The 23548-nt window shown below is 37.3% G+C and overlaps 1 protein-coding gene across 10 annotated transcripts in view; it reads right to left on the reverse strand.

Moving 5' to 3' along the window:
• LOC310909217 (uncharacterized protein) overlaps positions 1–22770 on the reverse strand; it is a 110279-nt gene extending 87509 nt beyond the window's left edge. For 6 of the 10 annotated variants that reach the window (XR_014590034.1, XR_014590035.1, XR_014590037.1 and 3 more), the window contains exons 1-2: positions 7747–7828; positions 3198–3335 (exon numbers count right to left, since the gene is read on the reverse strand). Coding sequence is in view for 5 of the 10 variants with exons in the window: in XM_083860811.1 (XP_083716937.1) it covers positions 3198–3258 (61 nt within the window). In the remaining 5 variants the exon portion in view is untranslated. Of the gene's footprint in view, positions 1–2260; positions 2356–3197; positions 3336–3633; positions 3697–5209; positions 5301–7746; positions 7829–22648 lie in introns of those variants that run through there. The other 4 variants (XR_014590036.1, XM_083860814.1, XM_083860812.1 and 1 more) reach the window with 4 other exon arrangements.
• Between the last annotated feature and the right edge of the window lie 778 nt (positions 22771–23548).

Genomic DNA, 23548 nt, shown 5'->3' on the forward strand with positions numbered 1-23548 from the left:
AATGGGCTTTTCATGCTTCTCCTTTTCAGCAATTGCTTTTTCAGGAAGAAGTCTTCCTTTCCTTCAGTCAGACATTCTCTTCTGTTAATCACTGTCTTTAGCCTGACCCTCTGAAATAGAAATTCTCTTTTATACAATATTTTACTTGAAGTGGTATGTTTCTTTTCCTTTTTTTTTTTTTTTTTTTTTTTTTTGGCTGAAGCCATGTTTCCCTCCCTTGGAAGCACAGGCAACTAACTGAGTGAAAGAATAACATATTCCAAGCCATTGTTGAAGTACTTTTTCAAACAACTTTGTGTTGGATGGATCCTGAGGCTGTCATTTATTTGACATTCATTTATACTGAATCAGTTAATAAGTCAGATCTTGTGTCATGTTAAGCATTTTTTCCCTGTTTATTTTCCCTGCATTAATAGCCATATTGCAATTGTACACAATGCCCTGAGCAAAATTTAATTCACTGGCACTGATTTACAACTGTAGAACATGTTCTGATGGGGATAGCTGTTGAAAAAAAGATCATTTTAAAAGCATATGCAAGCATAAAGAACTGATCTGTTGACATCTAGTTTTTGCCATGTGGGAACGAAGTAGTTGTTAATTATTTTATTTTTGTTGCTGTTGTTGTTTCCTCTTTTATTCTTTATAACTAGGCAAATGTTCAGTGATGATCAGGTGCTGTTTTATCTTAAATACTGTTTGACGGCCTCAGGGTTAACAGAAATCTCACTGCAGAATGTTCATAAACGCACCATGACAAGAGCAGAGGCTTGGAGTACTGTGCTCAGTCATGTAAGAATGCGTCTGAAATTGAACTTAGAAGCCAATAATATCTGAACAATCAGCACTGCCTGTGTTACACTTTTTTAAGTAAAGGAAATCAGTCTCCAATGTGACCTTGATGTGCAAACAAGAGGTAATTAATAAAGGCATTGGTGCAATTTCATGGAACATGAATTTTCTCCTCCAAAATCTTAGCACTGAAAATCAAAGTATATTTTGGTATTTCTGATGTCCAAAGCATTTTAAAAAAACCCAACCCAAACAACAACAACTATGAAATCCTGAAGTCTGGAGTTACAGAGACAGGATTTGATGGCTAGAGGACACTGGAGGAAGAATACCAGAACAGAGGAAATGCTAATTCCTGACCCAGGGAATAACATAATAATGTGGTTCTGCAGGATGTACCTGCAGTTTCAATTCCTCTTTTTTTTCCAATTCCTTTATAAGAGCCAAACAAATAACAAAATCATTTTATCTTTACCTTAGTATCCTGTGTCTAAACTAGGAAACAGAATATATCATTTGCAATGAGAGGCTATTCTAAAACAACAAAGTTTTGTTTGAGTCTAATTCTGACACTGCTCAAGATTTTAGGATAAGCCTCATGCATAATTTAAAAAAGGCGTATTTAACACAAACCATCTGTAATTTTTGTGTCAGTAGTGAGCTTCATAATTGTTTAGAAAATATATATCATTCATTATACATGAATAATTATATAACATAAAAAAAAGACATTGCACAACTCATTTCAACCCAGTTTTGGCCCTAATGAGGTTCCTATTTCCAAGACATAAAGTATATTTTAAAACAACCAAGTCAATTTATTAAATGCTGTATAAAGCTGATATATTGTTGCATACTTACAGTGTCATAAGTGCTTAACTTTGCTTTCCAGTTGCCTTACCCTAAAAGCTTGTAAAGCATACTGCCTTGGGAATCAGGAAGGGAAAGGGAGAGAAGTAGAGAAAAGGCCGGGAGGGAGGGAGGAAGGAAGGAAGGAAAGAAGGAAGGAAGGAAGGAAGGAAGGAAGGAAGGAAGGAAGGAAGGAAGGAAGGAAGGAAGGAAGGCAGGCACATGGACAAAACTTAATTTTTACTAGTTTATTTCACTCAGTCAATGTCAAATTTGGATTCCTAAGTTTTATTGTACATAATTAACTCTTCCTGCAAATTTAAGTCCTAGAACTAATTACTGAGCATCACATGTTACATTGACAGGAAAGTGCAGTGATCTGTAGCATCTACTTAGTCCATGTTATTTGAAATTCAAACTAGGCTTGTGAAGCAGGACACTCATTTGAAGGTCTCATGAATACTAACCTCTTTTTTTTGATAGTCTACTGGTAGCCACTTTGCCTGCTATAATATTATTTGTCTCAAGTTTTTGCACTGAAAGCTACTGGAAATTTATTTACATTTTGTTTGGTTTTGACCAAGATAACTTCTATTTCTAATAGTATTTGTACACTTACCACTGGACGTGATCAAGATTCGGAAATCCACCTTTAATGTATTTTGAAGATCCTGACTGACTGTTTTTTTTCAAATCAGAAAAACAGCAAATGTTCTGCATACGGAATTCCAAAACAATTGAATTAAGTTAAAAATTAGAATTTTACTTTCTTTTTGTATTCTTTGATTGTATTTACTTAGTTTATTGTGTCATGGTATGGTATATCATCTTTTTTTAGCATAGTATTTTAAAAATTAGTGAGAGCTGTACTTACTTTCATTATACTTCATATACATCTTTTCAGATTAGAATCTCTTGTTTATCCTATAGTGAAATGGCTGACAAAAACCCCAGTTTCATTTATAGAATAAGTCAAATAGTGTACAAATTAAGGGATTGATAATATTTTCAATATCCTTCACTACATATTTTAATATTAATAGAAGTACTGTTACTCTAATTTGCACCTACAATAACTTACGTGCTACATTAGAGTGTGTGTTGTAATGAAATTTAAAGTGCCAAATGGTTTCATTACATGGGTGACACTGTGTTCGTGAAAAGGTGACGCATTTTTATTAGAACCAATTAATGGATGTTTATAGGTATTTTTAAAATTATGCGAAGTCACAGAATCATAGAATTGTTAGGATTTCTCCATGATTTTTCAAAGATAATGAGAGCAGCAGAGCAATATCTTTCAGCCCCCTCAGAACTTGTGGATGCATCCCATCAAGGCCCATGGCTTTAGGGGCGTTTAGTCTGCCTATCCAATCTCCAACCCATCCCTCTGTGATCAGGGGCAAGTCTGTCTTTTTCAGCCTTCTCTTAATTCTTTTGCTCTGTTTTTGTCTGATGTATCATGATTATACACTGGTGCTGTTAACATTTTATGCAAAATTATAAACAATTAAAAAAAAAAAAGACAAAGAAAAATATATAGATTTCCTACTAACCTGACAGGGAAGTTTGCATGTTGATAGAATGGTGGTAGCTGTCGAATTTGTGCTTTGTCATTCCCTTAGTTTACATATCTGTGTAGGAGGCTGGATGATCCTGGCCTTTCCAATATATATCACAACTTACGATTGGCACTAAAAAGAAGCAATAAAAGGGAAATCACAGTTGGTCAAACTATGGATCAGGTGAGTCTAGGCACTCAGATGTAGCTTAGTGATAAGAACCAGCCATCCATCGAGGAAGAGACTGCCTAGAATCTCAGTCCAAACTGGAAAGAAACATTTGGTGATTCCAAAACTCTTAAGTGCTTTAGGACTTATATTTGCTGGCCAAGTGCAGGAGACCGCATGACAGCAGGCTGTGAACGGGGCTATTCCCATAGTATTTATGAATGCAGGTAGAAGAGAAAGCATTTTCATGCAAGACTCCCACCTGAGTTTTGCAAACACAGAAACAACACTCCAGCTGAATCCAAAATATGAGCCTGATGTGTCTGCACAGATAATATAAACCACAGTATCAGAAAAACACATTATCTGTAACTTGCAAAATTAAAAGCATCACTTTCTATGGAATGCCTCAATATTCATTTGTTGTTTCTTTCTTCTTTCACTGCACTGCTGTAGATAATTTCTCTTGTTCTGTCTCACATTGTTCTTGGTTAGTGGCACTTGCCTGAAATTAGTTTCTAATTGGGATAAATGAACTGCATGTATTCATGGGGCCTGGGCAGTTGTTTTTGGCTTCCAGCAAAAAGCAGTGAACAAGCAAATTCTGGTGGCTGCTGACAGCTGTTTCACATAGGCTTGTGTTATCAGGGCAAACACATGTAAACGATATGAATAAATAACATGCAAATGTTTATAAATTGAGTGAATTTAACTTTATCAGATTATCCTCAAGCTAGTTTTAGACTGAATTTAGTGGCACTAAATCCTTTAGCAAGTATCACAGGGTAATGCTTCTTATCAACACAGTGAGAGTGTGGTTCCCTTTTTTTTTAACTTTCCACTTGATACTCAGGGTGCAAGAATTTCTAGTTCAAGACAAAGCAAGGTCAGCAAGCAGTTTGTGACACACCTCCTGGGTGTGTACTCACGGGAGCAGTTCAGCATCCCATCCTGCCAAAAGCTCACCAAACCCAATACGTACAGAAGTATGTTCTTATTTTCTAGCCAAAAACATTGCTGGGTTTGGCTTCCAAATGTTGGCACCTACAAAATACTGTACAAAGACACATTTAATGTGAACTGTAAATCATAGTTTACCTAGATATCAAGAATGGTTGGGAAAATTTGAGACAGAATTCTCTATTAATCTTTCCTTTTTTTTTTTTTTTTTTTTAATTAGAAATTCACTGCAAAGAAAAGATTCATTCAGGGTAAGTTGTCTCGGTCCCCTGTGTTCTAAACAGAAATCACTGCAAGAAGCAACTAGACATATTTAGGAAACAAAGTCTAAGGTATTATTCTCAGGGCATTTGCCTCTACTGAAGTATGGCAAACACTTACTGTTCTGTGGGTCATATACAATTCTCTGTCAATTTACTGTAAAATTGCTTAGCATCACTGCAATGAATTTCCAGATTATGCAAAATTCTTTTTAGACCTGACATTTACACTGTGGCAGTTCAACTGAGTTCTAAGTTGGTAATGTAGTGTTGTTGCGTAGTGAAGTCTTGTTTAACCAGACCGTTTACTTAACAATTTCCATTTTCTGCTTCTGCTGGGATCTGTTCTTGTCCCTGTTTTATTTATGAAAAATTTCTGCTTGCCCTTTAATATGTTAAATTGTCATTTTATTGCTTCTGCTAAATATGTTTTTATCCATAATCCTGTAGTGGCTAAATTCATCTGTACATTTAATACCATTGATTCAATTACACTCTGAATGAATATTGCATATTGAATGCTACTCTTCTTTTTTGTTGAATATACACAGGAACTCACTAATAGGATTTTGATGTAAATCAAGAACTAAGATATTAGAAATGTGTAAGTCTCTTTACCTCCAAAAGTCCTTGGTGATTCACTTAAGATGTAGTTCTTGTAGCAGAATTGACTTACAGTGAGCTTCAAAGCTGAATCCAAAACATGCCTGAGTTTAAATTCAAATCAATAAAACTTCCTTGAATTCTTAGTATAGAAATATTGCATGGTCACATGATTATTTTCTTAATAAAGGTTTTGAATTCTGATAATTAGTAGTTATTATAGTAGCTGCTTCCACTGCATATTAAAAATGTTTCATCTCTGGCTAACATTTCCAGGGCTTATCTTATCAGAACTTCATCCTCTGAATTTAGGAATTCACTATAAGATAGCATCTTCTTTTTAGATAAAACTAGCTCTTAACTTCTACTTGACCAACAGAATAGATTGTTCTTTCTGGGTTTGAAATCAATTCAATACAATATTTGTTCACATAATGCCTTTCCTATGGTCTGGAGCCTGGTTTGTTCTCTGCCTCCTATGAAATTTGGAGGACTGCAGATACCTTACTCCTTTGTTTCCCAGTTTGCTCTCTTTCTGCTTTAACAAAATTCTGATTACACCCACTTTCAGAATGAGGTGTCCTTTTGAGAATGTTCCTTCTAAGAGGGCTTTTTTTTATCACCAGAAATACAGTTTGATGCTTAAATGACCTTGGGAGTTAATCACTTCTTCCCCACTGGGCCTTAGATTTGGAACAAAATAATTCTGGGAAAAATATCTGGCAGTTGAAATTATTTCATTTCTTTTTCTGGCATACTGTCAAGGTACATTTATCTGTGTTAAAAGCACCAAATGAAACCCTTTTTAAAATAAAATCTGTCAGAGTAAAGTTTCTTTCTTGCTGTTCCACTTTCTAAGCATTATGCACAGTTTTATGTTCATTTATGTGTTCAGAGATTAAAGAAAATGCTTGTAGTCTTCACTCCTGAAAGAAAGATTATAAATAAATGATTCCTCTCAGAATAATCTGTATTTGACAATTTTTGCTCAGGACTTCTTGGTGGATATCAAGAAAATCAGATTTTGAGAGAAGACAAGCACATCCTCCAAAATGTTATTAGATAAAATAAATTAGATTATTGTTTTTGTTAAAAGAACTCATTTGTTTGCCACTCTGAGGCTCAGATACTATTCCTCATGGTACCACAATGCATGGATGAAGAGGAGATAAGTGTTTCATCCCTGTGGAGGGAGTTTGGTGCCCAAATCCTGTTGGCAGAGCTCTGGTGCCTGAAGCCCTGAGCCTGCACTGCAAGCAACAATGGATCCTGTCTAGTGCTTCTACAGTCATTGAGAATAACAATTCTCATCAACAATCTGGAAAAACAGATACTGCTGAAAAGTATCTGCCTGATGCTTGTGGCTTTGAAGTCAAAATGCCATCATGGAAAAACCAGAAGTTTAGGTTGCATTAAGTCACAAACATCAATGTACTTCCACATGCCCCAAAGTAGAGATTCCACTCCAAGCTAAAAAGCACCCTGTAACAGAGGCAGCAGATGTTTAATGGCTGCACCATTGACAATGTGTTTAACTGTTATTAATATTTATAATTCAGTAATGATAACCATGGCTCCAAAGTGCACTAAATGCACTCTCGTTATTGCTTTAAGTTAAACCTTTGTCCCAGCTAATTGGCTGTGTGTCCCACTCCTATGCAACCCATATGGCAAAGCCAGGAAATAATAATATTGTTATCCTGGAAAAAATTAGTGACTGCTCTCGAGTGACTGTTTGGTCTCCAGACAATTATTGAACTGGTTTAGCCATGGTCATGTTAAACACCTACCCTTAAGTTTCAAGGAAAGAAATAATTAAACTACATTTAGTGAGATTCCTGGAAACATCAAGACTTGATCAAAAGCTGCTACCTGTGGCTTCAGAGGCTGACTGGTTATAACTGCAGGGACATAAAGCTGGCAGGACAAGTTTTGGACAAGTATTTCAGCAGAAAATATGAATATAAAGCCATCAAAGTGAGAGAAGGTGTCATGGGTATGGCCAAATAAAATGAAGGAAACATTGTTTTGTTGTGGGAATTGGTAGAAAGAAAGGCAGGGGAACTTCTTATCAGGAGAGTGGCAGTTTATAGCTAGTGAGCTCCAGGAAATGCCTTGTGGTATACTGTCTTCCAAAATGAAGATGGAGCAAAGAACACATCCAAGAAGTTTTTATTCTCTTTGTCCTTGAAACAGAAAGCAAGGCTGGTATTGGGCTAAGGGGTCATGCCAATAGGGTTAACAGCCATGCAATTTTGATCATATACAATGCTTTTAACAATTGCCTTAAACTAATCAACAGATTGTGACAGCAGTACTGTACTTCATACTTGTGCATAAGAGTTTTTTAAAATGTTTGTAAATTTAGTTAGTCTCCAAGCCTTCTTTCCATATAATTAGAGAAAATATTTTTACTCTTATACAAGATTGGATCTGACCAAAGCAAAAGAGAACCCAAACATTGGATGAGGGACTGAAATAGCAGACTGCAGTTTTGCTTATATCTGTATAACATTCAGTTATATTTAGCAGAGACAGACCCTTTCACTCACCTCCTGGGGATCTCAAGAGAGGAGACTGAGCTTGCTCAAGTTATTCATTGCAGTTTCCTTTTCCAGCCAAAACATTCTCCTGGCCACTGGGTCACAGAACTAAGTACATTGACATTCTGTATCTAAACCATGAAGAATTGTTAGATAACTAACCATCACTTGTTTTTCTTTAATTTTCTCCTTCAAAACAAATACTGGTAGCATTAATAATCAGTTAGTTATTGAATCTCACTCTGCCAGTGATGTATTCATAAATATGTGACAACTTCATGTCTAAAGACAAAAAAAAAAAAATTATCAGTAATTTGGACAATATTCATATTTTAATTAAAAATAAACAAAACATAAGAAGTCAAAAAGAAACAAAGAATTTAAAAACAATGTTAAAACAGGTTGTTAGTTGAAAAGGTTTCATGAAGTTCCTTAAATCTGGAACCGTTTTCTTCTACTTCATCAAATCTCAATTTAAAACACATTCCCAGTCCCTGCTCATTTCCTCTATTCCATTTTGGTATATACCAAGAAGTCATGTCCTGTTATTGGTTGAAAAGTGTCATGTGCAAGGTTCATACAATCTTACTTTCACAATATATTTAGATTACTGGTGGAAAATAGTAGTAGAATCACATCTACACATTCATAAATGCAGATAAATGCACTCTTGCCATTATGTTCAATATTTCTTTGCCCATGAAGAAATGATTTTTGAATGTTATGCTAATGAAATGTACATTATAATTGCTGATATTTCTGAAAGTATTACTCATAGTTTCAGGATCTTCTGGAAGCTGCCAGGTATTCAAGGAAATATTTAAGTCCTAAAAGTTACATTAATTATATATTTCTAATATGAAATTTCAGATGCTCCAATGTTTTTTATACCCTATTTGCTATTCATCATTTGCTCTTCATTATACTTGTATTTATAAGTCTCAGTTACCTAATCAAGAAGCACAGACAATAGTATGTGATTTGGTTGACCAGTCAAACACTTCAAATAATGAATAGATGACACTATTTGAGAACAAAAAAATAGGCTGAAATCTGTTAGTATAAAACTGTTCAGTGAATACTTACAAATAACAAATGTGTTCGTAGAAATCAGGATTGATTCCAGAATGATTCATGAACTGCAAAATGGCCAAATTAGCAACAAACACTATTTGCAATGGATAATTCAATCAGTCACAGTTAAAGAAAATTCAGCAGAATCTGTGATTTTCCTCTCCAGAAATGTTGAGTAGTGTTTTCTTTCTCTGCTTCACCATGAAACCTGACTGGAAAACATATTCTTCCCTTTTTATAGGTATTTTTCAGTCATGTTCATTGGCAATAAACTGAGGTATGTCTACATTTGTTAACCTGAAATTCCATGCCTGTGTAAGTACCAAAATAAAATAATCAACCAGTTTTGAAGTTTAGCTTTAGAAGCTTGGCTTAACTACTTTTGGACAGCTCCAGAAAGACAGTGTAGGACCAGAGCCTTTCCCCTTTCAATGATTGCAGTTACCTGTGGGAGCCACAGGCAGAGCAGAATCTGTGTCTGCTCCTTGTCTGTTCAGGCTGTCAGAGCAGTGGAAAAATCATGATCTGATGGGGTGACTGATGGCTCAGTTGTACGGCATAGAGACAAACTCATATACAGATTTGGCAACACTGTTGGAACAGTATTCTAGCACAGGGAGCAAGATTGACATCCCCTACCTTTTACTATGTAAAAGGGGACTATTCTACTTAATCATCTAGATTCCCTTGATGGAAAGAGGGAAAATTCACCTCTACTAAGTCACCTGGAACAACAGACATGACTGACAGTAGCAGGAGACCAGATGATGGGTGTTCAGAAGACACATGAAGGGCAATCAATAGGATGATGTTAGAAATGCCCGGTATCCCGTGTGGCCTCCAAAAGCCTCTCCAGAAAGCTGAGGGTCTGTCCTAGGTCCTGTGCCATAACTGCACTGATGTCCAGCATATTCGGAGTTGCATAAAATAGAACCAGATATCTTTATATGGGCAAATGAATTGGTGTTTTAGATGACAAAAGAAGCATTTTACCAATGTTATTGAATAACTACTCTTAAATGTCTCCTCTTGCCTGTGTTTTGGTGAGATGCTCAATAGCATGATCTGGATTTTCTTTACTTTTTATTTAAAATCTGCAACATATCTAAGAAATGCTAGAGATTGTATTTAGCTCTTACATATTACAACAAACAACCCATAATAATATGGAAGGATCATACAGTTTCAGAGTATGGGATGGTGACATTTCTTCCTTTGCTTTAATGGCATTTGCACTGTTGCCTCTCTATGTTTGTGCACTCCCTAGTTCACAAAGTCCAAAGGAATAGAGGTTGGCAGTGAAGTCAGAAGAAAATGCATTCGCAGCCTGTACAAGATCTGTGAATTAAATGTGTAGTCTCACCCTGGCTCCCAGCTTGTTCCATGCTCTTTGGAGTGTAGGAAAAACAGTGGGATACTACCTGTTTCCCACATGATCTCTGCCTTTGGGGCATGCAAGTTATGGGAAATACTCAGGTATTTCTTACTCCTCCTTTCTCACTTATTTTTCTACATTATTAAGTGTTTCTTCTTTTCCTTACCAGCTCCTTGTGCCAAGCACCAATGCAATCAGCAGTAAAGTAGCCATGCAGAGCAGGAAAAAGTGTCACAATGAGCTGATTGATCAAATATTTCTCAATTTATTCATATACTGTGTAGAGTACCTATTTAATTTCCTCATGAACTGCTCCATCATTACTTTAATATATGGCATCAAGCTGCAAAAGCTGTATTAATTGTCCTGCTTCTTGAACTATGAGAATGGTTTCTTCTGCTACTCACATTTTGGATACATATGATTATAAGAAAAATCTGCTGTACATTTCAAAATGCTCTCTTTAACGTGTATAAGTATGTTTGTTAAGTAACAAACCCATGAAAATAGAAGGCAACATAATGAAGTACATCAGGACAATACTGAAAAATTGTTCATTTTAACTTACAGCACTTGTCACAAGGAAATCTCATATTGAAATTCACATTTACATTTGTTTATTTATTATTTTAATCCCAGGATGTTTTAATATTCAGTCTTGGAAATGGGAATAAATTTAAGGTAAGCTAGCTCACCTACCTAAATTTTTGTTGTTGCTTTGGGTTTTGTTTAATATATCTGAAGCCTATATCTGGCTATGGAGCTATCTTTTTTTCCTCTTTCTTTCTTTTTTTTTTCTTTTTTTTTTTTTTTTTCTAACAGGAACATGTTGCTGTTTTACAAGCCTTAAAGGAATTTTCTTTTTTTTTAGATTAATTAAAAAAGGCTTACCAGGCTTGTACTAGAAAAAAAACAGATGGGATGACTCTGTAAGTAGAGTCATTCATTTACATCAGAGCTTGAAATGAGTGGGGCTGCTCAAGTGCGTCAAGTCACATAAGAAAAGCACAGTTTGGACAGCAACATAGACTATTGCAGCTAATGAAATGTTAATGCTGGGAGCCCAGGAATGACCTGAGGTTACCAGATCTGGCAAGACGCTTTTACCCACCTCGAGTTGAAAACTGTCACAGAGGAAAACCTAAATGTTCACTGGAGAAACTCTTTAAAATAGAAGCATCATAATGTCTCTGAGTCACAGAGCTTTGCAGAATGCAGAGAGGTCACAGCGTGGTCATCCCCTTGAGGAAATCTGAGTAATATAAAAATTTTCTGCCCTCTGACTTAACTGCATGGGTGGCTGAGCTATTTTACCACTCAGGAAGTCTTGAACAGCAAAAATGCTGATCAGAGGACAAAAGTTGCAGTACTGTTTTCCTTCCCCATTCAGTTGCTTTCACGTTTATTTTGATATTGGGAGTTTTAAGTTGCATGAAATTGTACGGTTGATTATTTTTCCCATAGTGTCCTGGAGAGAAAATCATATATGACTTGAAAAGAAGAAAAGTTTTTCTGCCTTTAAAAAAACCCCAAAAAACAAAAACCACCCAAAACCACATATATGTAGGAAGCAGAAGGTAAATTAAATTTCAGAGAAAGAAAAGAAAATAAAAAATGGTATAGCTAAGCCATATGTAAGAAGACATGAGTAGGAGACACATGCATTCTTTGTGAGTATAAAAATAATATCTAAATATATGCAAACAGATCAACTCACACAGACATTCCTGTAGTCATACAGGAATATTAGCACAGGCGTATATTTTTGCATTGTTAATTATATGACATTATATACGGCATACATTATATCATATGCATTGATCTACCCGGAAATCTTTTAGTCTAGCATCATTGGTTTTGAATGATTTTCACAGTTTATTTCTGCCAGAATATGGTGTTTCTGAGAATAATACAGAGTCTTACTGCATAATTGGAGGTGGTGTATCTCCTAAAAGCACACATACTTGCCTTTTATTAGAATACTTTTTCATCTCATCCCAAACTTATCAACAAACTTTTTGAAGCATAAAATTCTTCATAAGGTTGTTACCCCTGCACTTAGAGGGGCAACACGTTGCGATGTGGGTGTGGACCCTCACAGAGGACAGCAGGCAGCAGCAGAGTCAAACATGGAAGGCTCCCTATTATCTGACTCAAATAACTTATTTACACTTTTTACAGAGGGCCAAGACTGGCTCAAGAAGGTTACAACCTCCTGACCTGATTGGTCACTCTCACTTTCAATCAAGTTCTCCTCAGAGAACAACTATGCAAAACACAGATAATTTCTAAGAATACACATTGTTTACATCAAGCAGCGTGAGAATGGTGCTGCAAAGGTTCAAACACTTGAAAGCAAGAAAATCAGGGGCGACATAAGGTTGTTAAGAATAGAATAAAAAACTTTAAAATAATAAATTCATTAAGAAATCTTCAACAAAATAAAGCTACTAACACATTTATCTTCTGGCTCCTGTTCACACATTCATACATGGTAAAGATGAAGTGGAAAATCCTGCTGAACTGGTTTCTTGGTTAGGCTTCTTCCCATGCATCCCTACAGGTAATATCTTGCCATTAAGATAAGATTTTTAGGATGAGGACTATCTCTTGACTCCATATTTGTATGACAGCCGGCAGAGTGACTGCTGCAAAACACCCCAAAAGGGAAAATTCCTACTCACAAGGCCATAGATGAATGCAATACCAGCTGTTCTGACTTAGGCGAACACTCCATCTTGCTGAGTATCTTGTGTCCATCAGTATCCACAGGTAAAAATCCAAGGGAAGAACAAGCATATGTAGTCCTTTGCATATTCAGACTTGCTGCTATTTTTAGCTCAAGGATTCTTTATCTTGATGAGATTTTCCTATTTAGTCATCTCCAGAGAGCAATTCTTGCAAGTATTTGTCCAGTTGCCTGTTGATATTATGCAAATTTTATGCACAACATCCTCCAGCAAGCTCTCCCACAGGTTCATCACTCATCATATGGAGAAACATCCTCTTTAGTTAGTTCTGAACCTGCCCCTTATGCTTGAACATGATGGCCTCAGTTCTCATTTTTGGCAAAGAAAATGCACTGATGATCTTCATGTCACCCATAACTACATTGAGCTCCATCAAACCATCCCTAAATTTCTTTTCAAGGCTGAGGATCTCCAGCCTATGAAGCTACTGTTCATGCAGAAAGCATTTCTGAAAAAAAGGAAACATCCTTGTTGCCCTTATGTGGACCTTTTAAATCCTAATGCACCCCAGAGACCATTTTGTAAGTAGAGCTGGGACTGCTGTTCCTTATGTGCATCACTTTACATATATCTACATTGCATTTCATCTATCATTTTATTGCCCAGTCACTCAGTCTTTGAAATACTTCACAGTCTGCCCTTGTCCTACAGGTCTGAATAACTTTGTGCCATCAGCATATTTTCTTATTTTACTGCCTACTTTCTTTTTCATGTAATTTTTGACATTTTTCTCTGAGGCAGTGCTGGTTTAACCAGCTGGTACCTGCTGCACACCCTCAGCACAGGTGGTATAGCTGTCCATGACCTGGGCTGAGGTGACACAGTGACCTGGATCAAGAACATGACCTGCAATTTTTTATGCTGGACTATTTTTAAATGGGAAGGCAGGAATACAGCAGCTTATTCTACTACTGCCCCAGTGCTGAGGTGAATGAACAATCTTAGCCTCTTTAAATCTTTTCCCTATTTCAAATATCAACTTTAAGTGCAACACTCAACATGTATAAATTTTCATGGCCACTGTATACAGTGCCCCAGATGATGAATAAAACAAAGCATAGGGAAAAGAATAACAGGTAAATGTATCCCACTTGGATTAATCACTGTCATAAGAGAGTTTAGCTAAGAAAAGAGTAGGCCACTAACCAAACTCACTAGAAATGCTAACCAAGAAATCTTATGAGGAAGATAAAAGAAATGTGGGTTAAAATGGGTATGGTTGGAGTATATCTCTAAACATTGGGCATCATAATGTAGACAGCAAAGCTCTTAATTCCAATCTCCCTTCAGCCAACATAGATGGGTATTTTTAGGAAACAATTCATAAAATACCTTTTGCATACCTACATTATAGAAAGAATTTCAATGACCATATTGATTATATCACCACTAACTGTAAAGAATTTTGGAAAATCAGTTCAAAAGTAGACATCTTCTCGTGTTTTAGTCCCCACCTTCAATCTGTCCCCCTTGTTTGTGTCCACTAATAGTTAAATAATATATAATAAGATGATAACCCATTAATTTGAATTAAAGTTTAAACACCTTGGTTAAACCTTTGGACAACTTCTCAGCATGAATCCCCAGGTCATATCACTCATCCTAGGTCAAACAAGATAGACATCACCAAAAATATGTGCAATTTTTCTTCACTTATCAACACTTGCCCTCTGCTCAGAATTTCTAGCATGAGCTCCAGGTTTTGAAATATAAAAATCTACTTCCAAATGGCTACAGCAATCTCAGTGGTAGCTGTTTACCCACAATTATTTGAGCAGCATCTGCAAACAGTGGTCAAAATTGTTTAGTAATAGAGAAAAAAAAATGCTTTCTTTGGTTTTTTTTCATTTCTTTCCCTTGATCAAAATCAATAGGTAAAAGATTTAGAAATTTATGAACTACTGAAAACAAAGGTCCGGGGTGGAAAACATTATACAAAATTAATTATAGTGATCACTGTTGCCATGATTGTGATTTATAACACATACCTCTGCTTATAGTAAGAAAGACATAAAACAGAATATGGAATTAGTTGGAGAGCAATACGTTTTCCCTGTGTCTTCCTGAGTGCCAGATTTCTAAAAATTCCCTGGCTGTGACGAATTTCCTCCTTCACTGCAATCACATTATGGGTAGCTTTATTTCCAAATGTGAAAGGCATTAGATAGTGTGTCCAAATACAAGGTTAGCTGACCTTCCTTAAGGCAAGCAAAGGAAGCAGAATAGGATGCTGAAAAGTGGGATAACCTTAAAGCTGTGGGACATCTGGCTGCCCGGTACGAGATGGAATCAAGCAGCTGCTAAAGTGTCATAGGAATGCTCCACAAAGGCACACAGGAATTATCATTCCAGACCAAACTAATGGTACCAGTACCAGATGCTTCAGAGAAAGACGTAAAACTTCCATAATAGGCAATTATAAAACAACATGTTCAGGAGGGAAGTTTCTCCTTTAAGTCTCAGCCATTTAGTGCATGATTTATATCCTGAAGAATGTGGATTGATTTATGTCCTGGAGAAATCACAGTTACTCCAATAATTCATATAATGGCTAATCCTTTTTTTAAAAAATATCAACAAGCTTTTTCTATGTGTTGTAGTTGTGTATTATTAGGAAACAAATATGAAGAAATATTGAAACCAACTGAAACTCGAGGCAGAATGCAGAGGGAAAGTGCAATGATGTAAATTAGAATAAGGCCAAAAGGCCAGAAATTATCTCAAAAAAATGCAGTACACATGTTTTCTCTGTAACCACTTGACATCATTAAGAATGGTAAAAGTATAGCTAATGAAGCAGAGGTTGGAGCATTCAGGTGGAATGAGCACTGCCAATTGGCTGGATCAGGCCCCTTTCTTCCCTTCCATGTGTCAGAGCTGCCAAGAGCCCTGCCACAAGAGAGGAGAAGCACCAACAAGGGTGCTCTCCAAGCCCATTACCTTAACCAGTAAACATATACCAGATTCTGTGACTCTGTGATTAAAATTCACCCTTAAGTCCCATTCTTCTCAGAGACAGAGATTGTATACTCTCATCACATGGCCCAGAGCCTGGTGTTATCTTTGGGTAGCTTTAGTCCAAATTGTGACCAGGCCATTGATCTGTTTCTGATAGCTGTTAAATGCTAGACCAAGCCAGCAGAGTTGTGTTACTGAGTCAGCTTCCCTAAGGAGAGCATTAAACACCCATTGGTCAGGGCTGCTGCAGTAGACTGAGTAGTTTTTTCTCTCTCAGAGTGTGAGCATGTATTCTAAACTATTTATGTTAAGAAAAGGCATGCCAGGATCTGAATGTTTGCTAGGGGTATGACATGACAGGCACACATGCTACAGCTGTGTACATCCTGCTGCTGCCAGAGACTGTATTTCATTCTGAACTACTTTAAAGAAGTAGTTTAAGTTTTATGGCAGCCCCCAAAGTGCACCAGCATATAAACACATTCTCATCTGAAAGACGAGTTTTGCTCCATGCTACCACTTTTGAGTCAGTACAAAATAGTGAAGATATAAATGGGAAATTCCATTTAAACATAAGCAGGCTGAATAGATAAGTCACCCAAGTATTTCTTAGCTTATAAAGCTGTGAGGAAGCACTGTGCTAATCTAGCCCAATCTTTCTGAAAGACATCCTGTTCTGAGTTACAGATTTCCAGAGATAGTTTTGCTGTAATCCTTGTTAAATTGTTCCAGAGGTTAATCATCCTCCTCATAAAATTAATGCCTTTAAATTGGAATTTTTCCAGCTTCAGCATCCATCTACCACATTTTGTTATGTCTTTGTCTGTTGAACTGAAGAACCCCTAATTATCAAATGTATTTTCTCCATGGAGATACTTATAAACTGTGATTATGTCATCTGTTAACCTTTCCTTTGATAAACTAAACAGATTGAACTCATCGCATTTGCAATCCTTGTTTTCTTGTCCTCTAACCATTCTTGTACTTCTCCTCCAGATTGCTCGCCTTCCCTCCCAAGTTTGCAGGCAACTACATAAGATAGTGAACCCCAGAACTGACCATATTAATGTTGTCACAACACACAGAATATAAAGATATAACAGCCCAACTTCTCCTCACTAGTCCAAGCATCGCAAAACCATATTTGTTCAGTTAAGATTCCCTGTTTACATTTGGAGACCCAACAGTTAGTCAGTTCTAATAAACTCAATGTGTTCTGTGTTGATTTTTAGTCATTTGAGTTTCTTAAAGAAATGCTTGCTGGGTACTCTGATGAATGTCTGACATAAATCTATGTATATTATATCAATGTTATTTACCTTTATTAACCCAGTTTGTAATCCCACCAGAGAGAGATATCTGGTTGGTTTGACAAGAGCTATTTTCATAAACTCATGTTGATTGACGTTTAATATATTATGCTCTATTGGAAGTTGCGGTATCCCAAATGTTATCATTTCATAGGGAATTATTCTATCAGCTGTTGAAAGACTAGGTTCTATCCCCATGGAAATTCTGCAGGTCATTTTGTATTAACTTGATTCTAACTTATATTAAACCTCTCTCAGCCTTTTGTCATATACTATAATGCAACCACCTCTGCAAAGGGGCTGCCTTACACAAGTGCAATGAGTGGGATAAGAGTGCCAAGACTTCACAACAAATTAAACTAAGCAGGTAGTCATGTTTGAGCCTTAGGCTTCCAGAAAATCAATCTTCTCATGCAAGAAAAGGGCATTGATCCACAGCCTATGTGACCATGTTTGTTTTAAAAATACATTAAATAATGATAACATAGGTCAGTATATAAAAGGATGCATTAAACCCAAAACACTTGGATTTACACAGAGCCCATTTCCCAGTGCTAATACTTTACTAGTAAACATAGAAAATTCCCATCATTTATTATAAAACACTTTATTCCCAAAATTTCATAAGAGAAACAGACATTATAATCAATATTGCAGAGCTGAACTGCAATGGAGAGAAGTGTAATAACAAAAAATGTAGTCAAAATACCTAAAGTTCAGATCAAATGGGTGTGGACAGAAATCTGTAGTGGATTCTAGGGTAAAACTTTGACCATAAAATCAAATTCAAAATAAATTGATGCAAAATTACTATCTAGGTTTTCCTGGCATTCTGCAATCCTAGTATCAGGTCAATAAGAGCACTGCACTTTAGACCACTGTGGACGCTAGTCTTTAATTTATGCTATGTATAAATTATTTATACATATTTATTGCTATGTACTATGTACTATTACTATGTACTAGACTTTATTACTATGTAGCCAAAGCATTGTAATGGATAATCCTGTAAGAAGTTCTACCTAAACCAATGTGGTCTGCTGAACCAGAGATTTTTAAGAAATGACAATAAAAGCATGAGTTCCACACCATCTCTTTTTGATCCCCAGGTCTGGGAACACATTCCTCCCGTTGCTGTGCTGATTTCTCTCCAAAAACTAGGTAAGAGCTGTTTCTGTAATGGGTTCTTTTAAAAATCATCTGGAGAAGGAAATGTTATTATCCCTCACTCCTATTTTCCAGAACTTCCAGGGACTGGAGCAGTCATCTAGAGACTGCCATTCTGAGTTCAACTCCCTTCTCTGTCTAATTAATTTAAATCCTGTTATTCTAACTACCTAAGGCACTATATTCGTTAAAAAGGGCTTTAGAGGTTTGTGAAGTGTTGTTTTTGCTCCCTCATGCTGGAGTTCTTCCATTTTATGTGACCCATTTAAACAATGAAATAAAAAAGAACAATCTGACTCTAAATCCCAGTGTTTAAATTGCTCACAGGAACGTGTAATAGCAAAACATTATAATAAATAGAAGAGTTCCCTAGATCAACCTCTTTTACTTGGTACTTGCTTTCTGTCTTTCTCAGTGAATGTTTAAATTGCTCATATAAAGCAGGGGAGCTTTGGGATGGGAGAATGATGGTGTCCACTCCTTCCCACTCATGTTAGAGGTAAACACACATTCCAGGAGACAGGAGATGAAGGCTCAAATACTGTTGACCTATGGAGAAGATTAGCTTCTCTCCTGGATTGGTGTCCTAATGAAAAAGGTCTACCTTTATTCCTGTTTCCTGGTTTTATTATTCCTAGCAGCAGATCAGCTGCTAAGTTTGCTCTAGAAGACACTGTGAGTTATGGCAAGACTTAGGCCAGGGACAGGTCTTGAACTGTTTTGCAAGTCTGCCTAGAGTGGGAATTCAAGGGAACCAAAGAGGTTTTATCTCACCAGCTTTGAAATGCAACATATTTAATATAAGTTGTCTAGGATTGCTCTGTAATGCCCTGAAGAAACACATTCTGTGAGAGAGCAAGTCATTACAGCTACTATATAAATGACACCCTGAAAATATACCTGGTTTGCTCCAGTGACAATAGAAGGGGAATAAACAACCCACTGAGATTAGATGCCTCATTTTTAATGGCTCCAGTCAGTCAAAATTAATTCTACTCTTGAAATCATAGATACATTTCAGGTTTAAGGAACAACTACTGAAAGAGTTGTGGAGCTAATTGGTAGATCTAAGTACCTGCAATGACCAATCCCATCTAACACTTCTGGTTATACACCAATCTGTTGTGGCTGGACCAAAGCAAAATAAAATCTTGCTCTTTTTTTCTTCACAGAAATTCAAAATCTTCCCTTTAGAATTCACCTTGCAACTCAAGGAAGATTTATGAAGCGCGGCTCCTCTTTTCTGTTGCACATGCCTTCTCTGTATTTTCCCCTTGACCCTACCAGCCTAATCACAAGAAAATGTTCTTTTCAGGGCTTAACTCCACTGATGAGCTGTGCTTATTTGTGCCAGATGTAATGTACTTTACTAAGCTCCAATTCATTATCAATATCGTTGACCCAAAGCTGACCTGAAGGCATAAGATAAGGTCCAATACTACCTGGCTACCAATCAAAATTTCTTTGTATTGAAGATAGCCATGTATTAACTGAATTTTCTGTATCCTTGTGTTATCTCAGTGATCATCAGAAATGTATCTGCTCTGACTGCTGGCCACTCACTGGTAAATTGATTCCTTTCCTGGCTTGCAACAGGTGACCATGGAGAGTGACTGCACAGATCAAAGACATCTGGAATGTCAGTTCTCCAGATCTCCTGCATTCTGAGGTAACCCATGATTAATTCTTTTTTCTGGGAGAGAGGGGAATAAAACTAAAATGAACATTTTTGATTTTGCTTAAATTTAATTTTTATTTAATAAATTATTGTGACAAAGCATTCCCAAATAATGTCTATTTCTTTAGTTCAGGAGATTTTTCCTTGTTCTAAAAATTATACAGCATGGCTAAGGTTGTCAAAAAGGTACAATCTGGAGAAAAAAAAAGACTCATGCACATATTTCACTATGTGGTAGAGGTGTGTTCTGAGAGGGTACAAAAAAATCTGAGTTGTCTACAGCAGCAGTTATCATTGCTTTCAATCGTATCAAGGCTGTCCAGTAAGACCATACATGCATGGTCATAGCTAGGGATAAAGAAAAATAAATAGGTTGGGATCAGCTGCTGGAAAAGCTTAAAGATTTCAAGAAAACCCTATATCAGCCTTCCAACACATAAAAGGGGCTTACAAGAAGGCTGGGGAGGGACTTTGCACAAGGCCATGTAGACATAAAACAAGGAGTAATGGCTTTAAGTTCAGAGAGAGTAAGTTTAGATTAAATAGTAGAGAAAAATTCTTTACTATGAGAGTGGTGGGAAACTTGAATATGTTGTCCAGACAGTATGTGGACTCCCCCTCCTTGGAAGTGTTCGGGATGAGTCTGGATGGGACTGAATAGTCTGGGGTAGTGAAAGGTGTCTCTGCCTATGGCAGGGGGTTGGAACTAGATGACATTTAAGGTCACTTTCGCGTTTCTAAAGATCCTTTCCAAGGCCTATAATGATACACATTACTTTGTTGCACCTGGGTTACTGTCATTACCAAGTCTGACAGCCAAACCCAAATTGCCATGTAGACCTGATTGCAAATCACAGATTTCCTGAACCAAGTACTTTCAAGAACTTTCTCTGCAAATAATCCAGGAGCCTAGCTTGATCCTCATCAACATTACATTATGTTATAACTAAAAAATTAAGAATGCAGAGCTTAAAATTAAATGTACAATGAACTGATTCAGCTGTCATTGTCTGGTTCTGGCAAAATCAGACACAGTACATAGAAAATGCCTCATCTTTCTTCCATTCCCTTTTTCAATTCTAAAGGGAAGTCATGTTTTCCTATATGTAAGAAAAAAAGAAGGTGACTCATTTTTGAACTAAAACAAATATTTTCTTAAATCAACTCTTATTTTCCCAAATATTTTACGGGAGCAGACTTTACTGAAGAAGTTTAGTCAGCTGTGCACATCGACTTTTGAAGTGTAAAATAAACCTTTACTTAACAGATGTCAAGAATATGACTTTGTGAGATAATCACAGGTTTGGTAATAAGTTGGTGGTAGCTCTTTCTGTGTGGAATGAATGAAGTTTTGGTGCCAACTCTTTAAAAAATGACAACACAATTATTAACAATTGACTGGAATCGGAAAAAGAAAATTAACAACAAAACCGTACTTTTTTGTGTGTGTTTGGCAGGCACAAATTGTTCACTAAATGGCATGGAAGTACAGCTGTGTTTAATAGGTACACTATTCCTTCATTTGAGAGTGGCAATGGAACTGCAATCAAGTGCCCAGGAAGACAACCTTAGGCCTAGTCCTGAGACATCAGCCAAAGCTAACCTTTTCCTTAGGCCAGTCTTCCTCTACAGGACCTGGATATCCTGATTCTCTGCTAATTTGATAGCAGTTCCAAGAGATAACTCATCCCCATCCAGTCAAAACCAGTTCAGCACCCCATCAGTTCACACAACATCTGTGTCTGGGGACAGAAAGAGAGGTCTTCTCCATAAATCATGGCTTTTACCATCTTCCCAGAATAAAGGGCTGCTGCTGCTGTCAGCAAGAGAACAGCACGATAAGGACATTAATAACACACCCTCTAAATATTTCACACAGAGACAACCCTTTGCTGTGCTAAACACCAGCAGTGAAGGCTTGGAAAAGTTGACGCACCTGAGATGAGTGGCACTAAATTTCCCTGCTGGCTGAACCCATCGGTATTTGGCATAGATTCCAGCAAACTTTCCCACCCTCCAAAAATATCCCTGTGGACTGTCATGGTGCCGCCTGGTTGGCTGCAATTGTTCTGCACTGCCAGACAGAGTACACAGTCTTGAGCTGGGAACAGAAACGTGGGCTATTGCAGGATTTGGACAAAAGTTGAGGGACACTTTTATCTCTGGTGGCCTGACACTGAACTTGCTTGATGGCAATCAGGAGCTGCTCTAGGCAGACCTGAAAGTGGGAGTTTTCACAGAGGCTGGGTCCCCATTTGAAAGAAATACTAACAAGGACGTGTACTGGCTCTCTTCTCACTTGCTGGCCTTGTGCCTGAGAGCCAGACCTGCTTCTATATATATCAAAACTTTTGAAGTCCCTTGGGAACAGTTATCCTTTGCCAGTGAAACCATGTGTTGCTCATCCCCCTGTCAGTGCTGTGTTGCCAGCTCCCAGCCCTGCCAGATGACACACTGCTGAGGCCAGCCATGGAGAGTGTGGCCAGCCATCCCCACCTGCCTCTTGGGTCACCCAGGGACCAGCACTCATCACCTCTCCTGCTTTTTCATTACTGTCCTTCAGACAGGTCCTTCCAGATCTGCTGCTACTCCGGCTCACCTCTATTTTTGTCCATTTTTATTTGGGATCATCTTCTTTCTGCCAGCTCCTCACTGCTTTGTTGAAATAATATATTTTCTTTCCTCTCATCTTCTCCTTATTCCAATTTTCTCTGTTGTTTCTCAGATTCCACTTCCAAACTTCAGGTTCTTAACCCTCTGCAGCCAGTTTTATAGCTCACCTGCCTGCACATATTACTTTTTTCTTTTATTCTATCCCACCAATACACACTTGACTGTCCTCTCCATATTTCTTCTCCAGATTTCCCAGTTTATTTTATTCCTGAATATTCTGCACAAGAATGAGGAGGACAGAGAAGAGGTAGAATCACCCAAAACCTTTGTACATTAATACAAATGCCATTGTAAGTCTGAGGTTTCAGAGGCCAGCTTTTTAAAAAGTAACCATGAATATCCTGAGCAAAGGTTATTTCAAAGCAATTCCTTTCCTCCCTCCTCAAGTTGCTATTTTTTGTTTCTGACAGAACCTAATAAGGAAAAAGAAAATACTTTACTCTGTGGAGGGAATTAATGCAGCAGGCCTGCAGTGGCTCTTCTGGAGCCCTCCTCATCTACAGTGAAAATCCATGTAAGTCCCCTGTAAATATACACCCTCAGCATTTCTGCTAAATGCATGCTATTTACACAATAGCCCATTACAACAGCCCATCTGTCAACCCTCTTTCATGGCCACAGGTGGAAAATGAAAAATTCTTTTGAACAGAGCACTGAGGGTCTTTGGAGGAAAGCTTGTTTGCCGCTGTACAGCCAGGCCTCCCACAGAGCCAAGATCTGCAACCTTCTGGGGCTCCCAGCCGTGGCTGGCCTTTAGTCAAACAGTGCCCAGGGCAAGCCAGAATTTCATGCCTTTCCAAAACGCTAATTGATTGGGGATAAACAT

The sequence above is a fragment of the Zosterops lateralis genome (genome assembly GCF_965231275.1).
Source record: "Zosterops lateralis genome assembly, chromosome: 1".
NCBI classification, from domain to species: Eukaryota; Metazoa; Chordata; class Aves; order Passeriformes; family Zosteropidae; genus Zosterops; species Zosterops lateralis.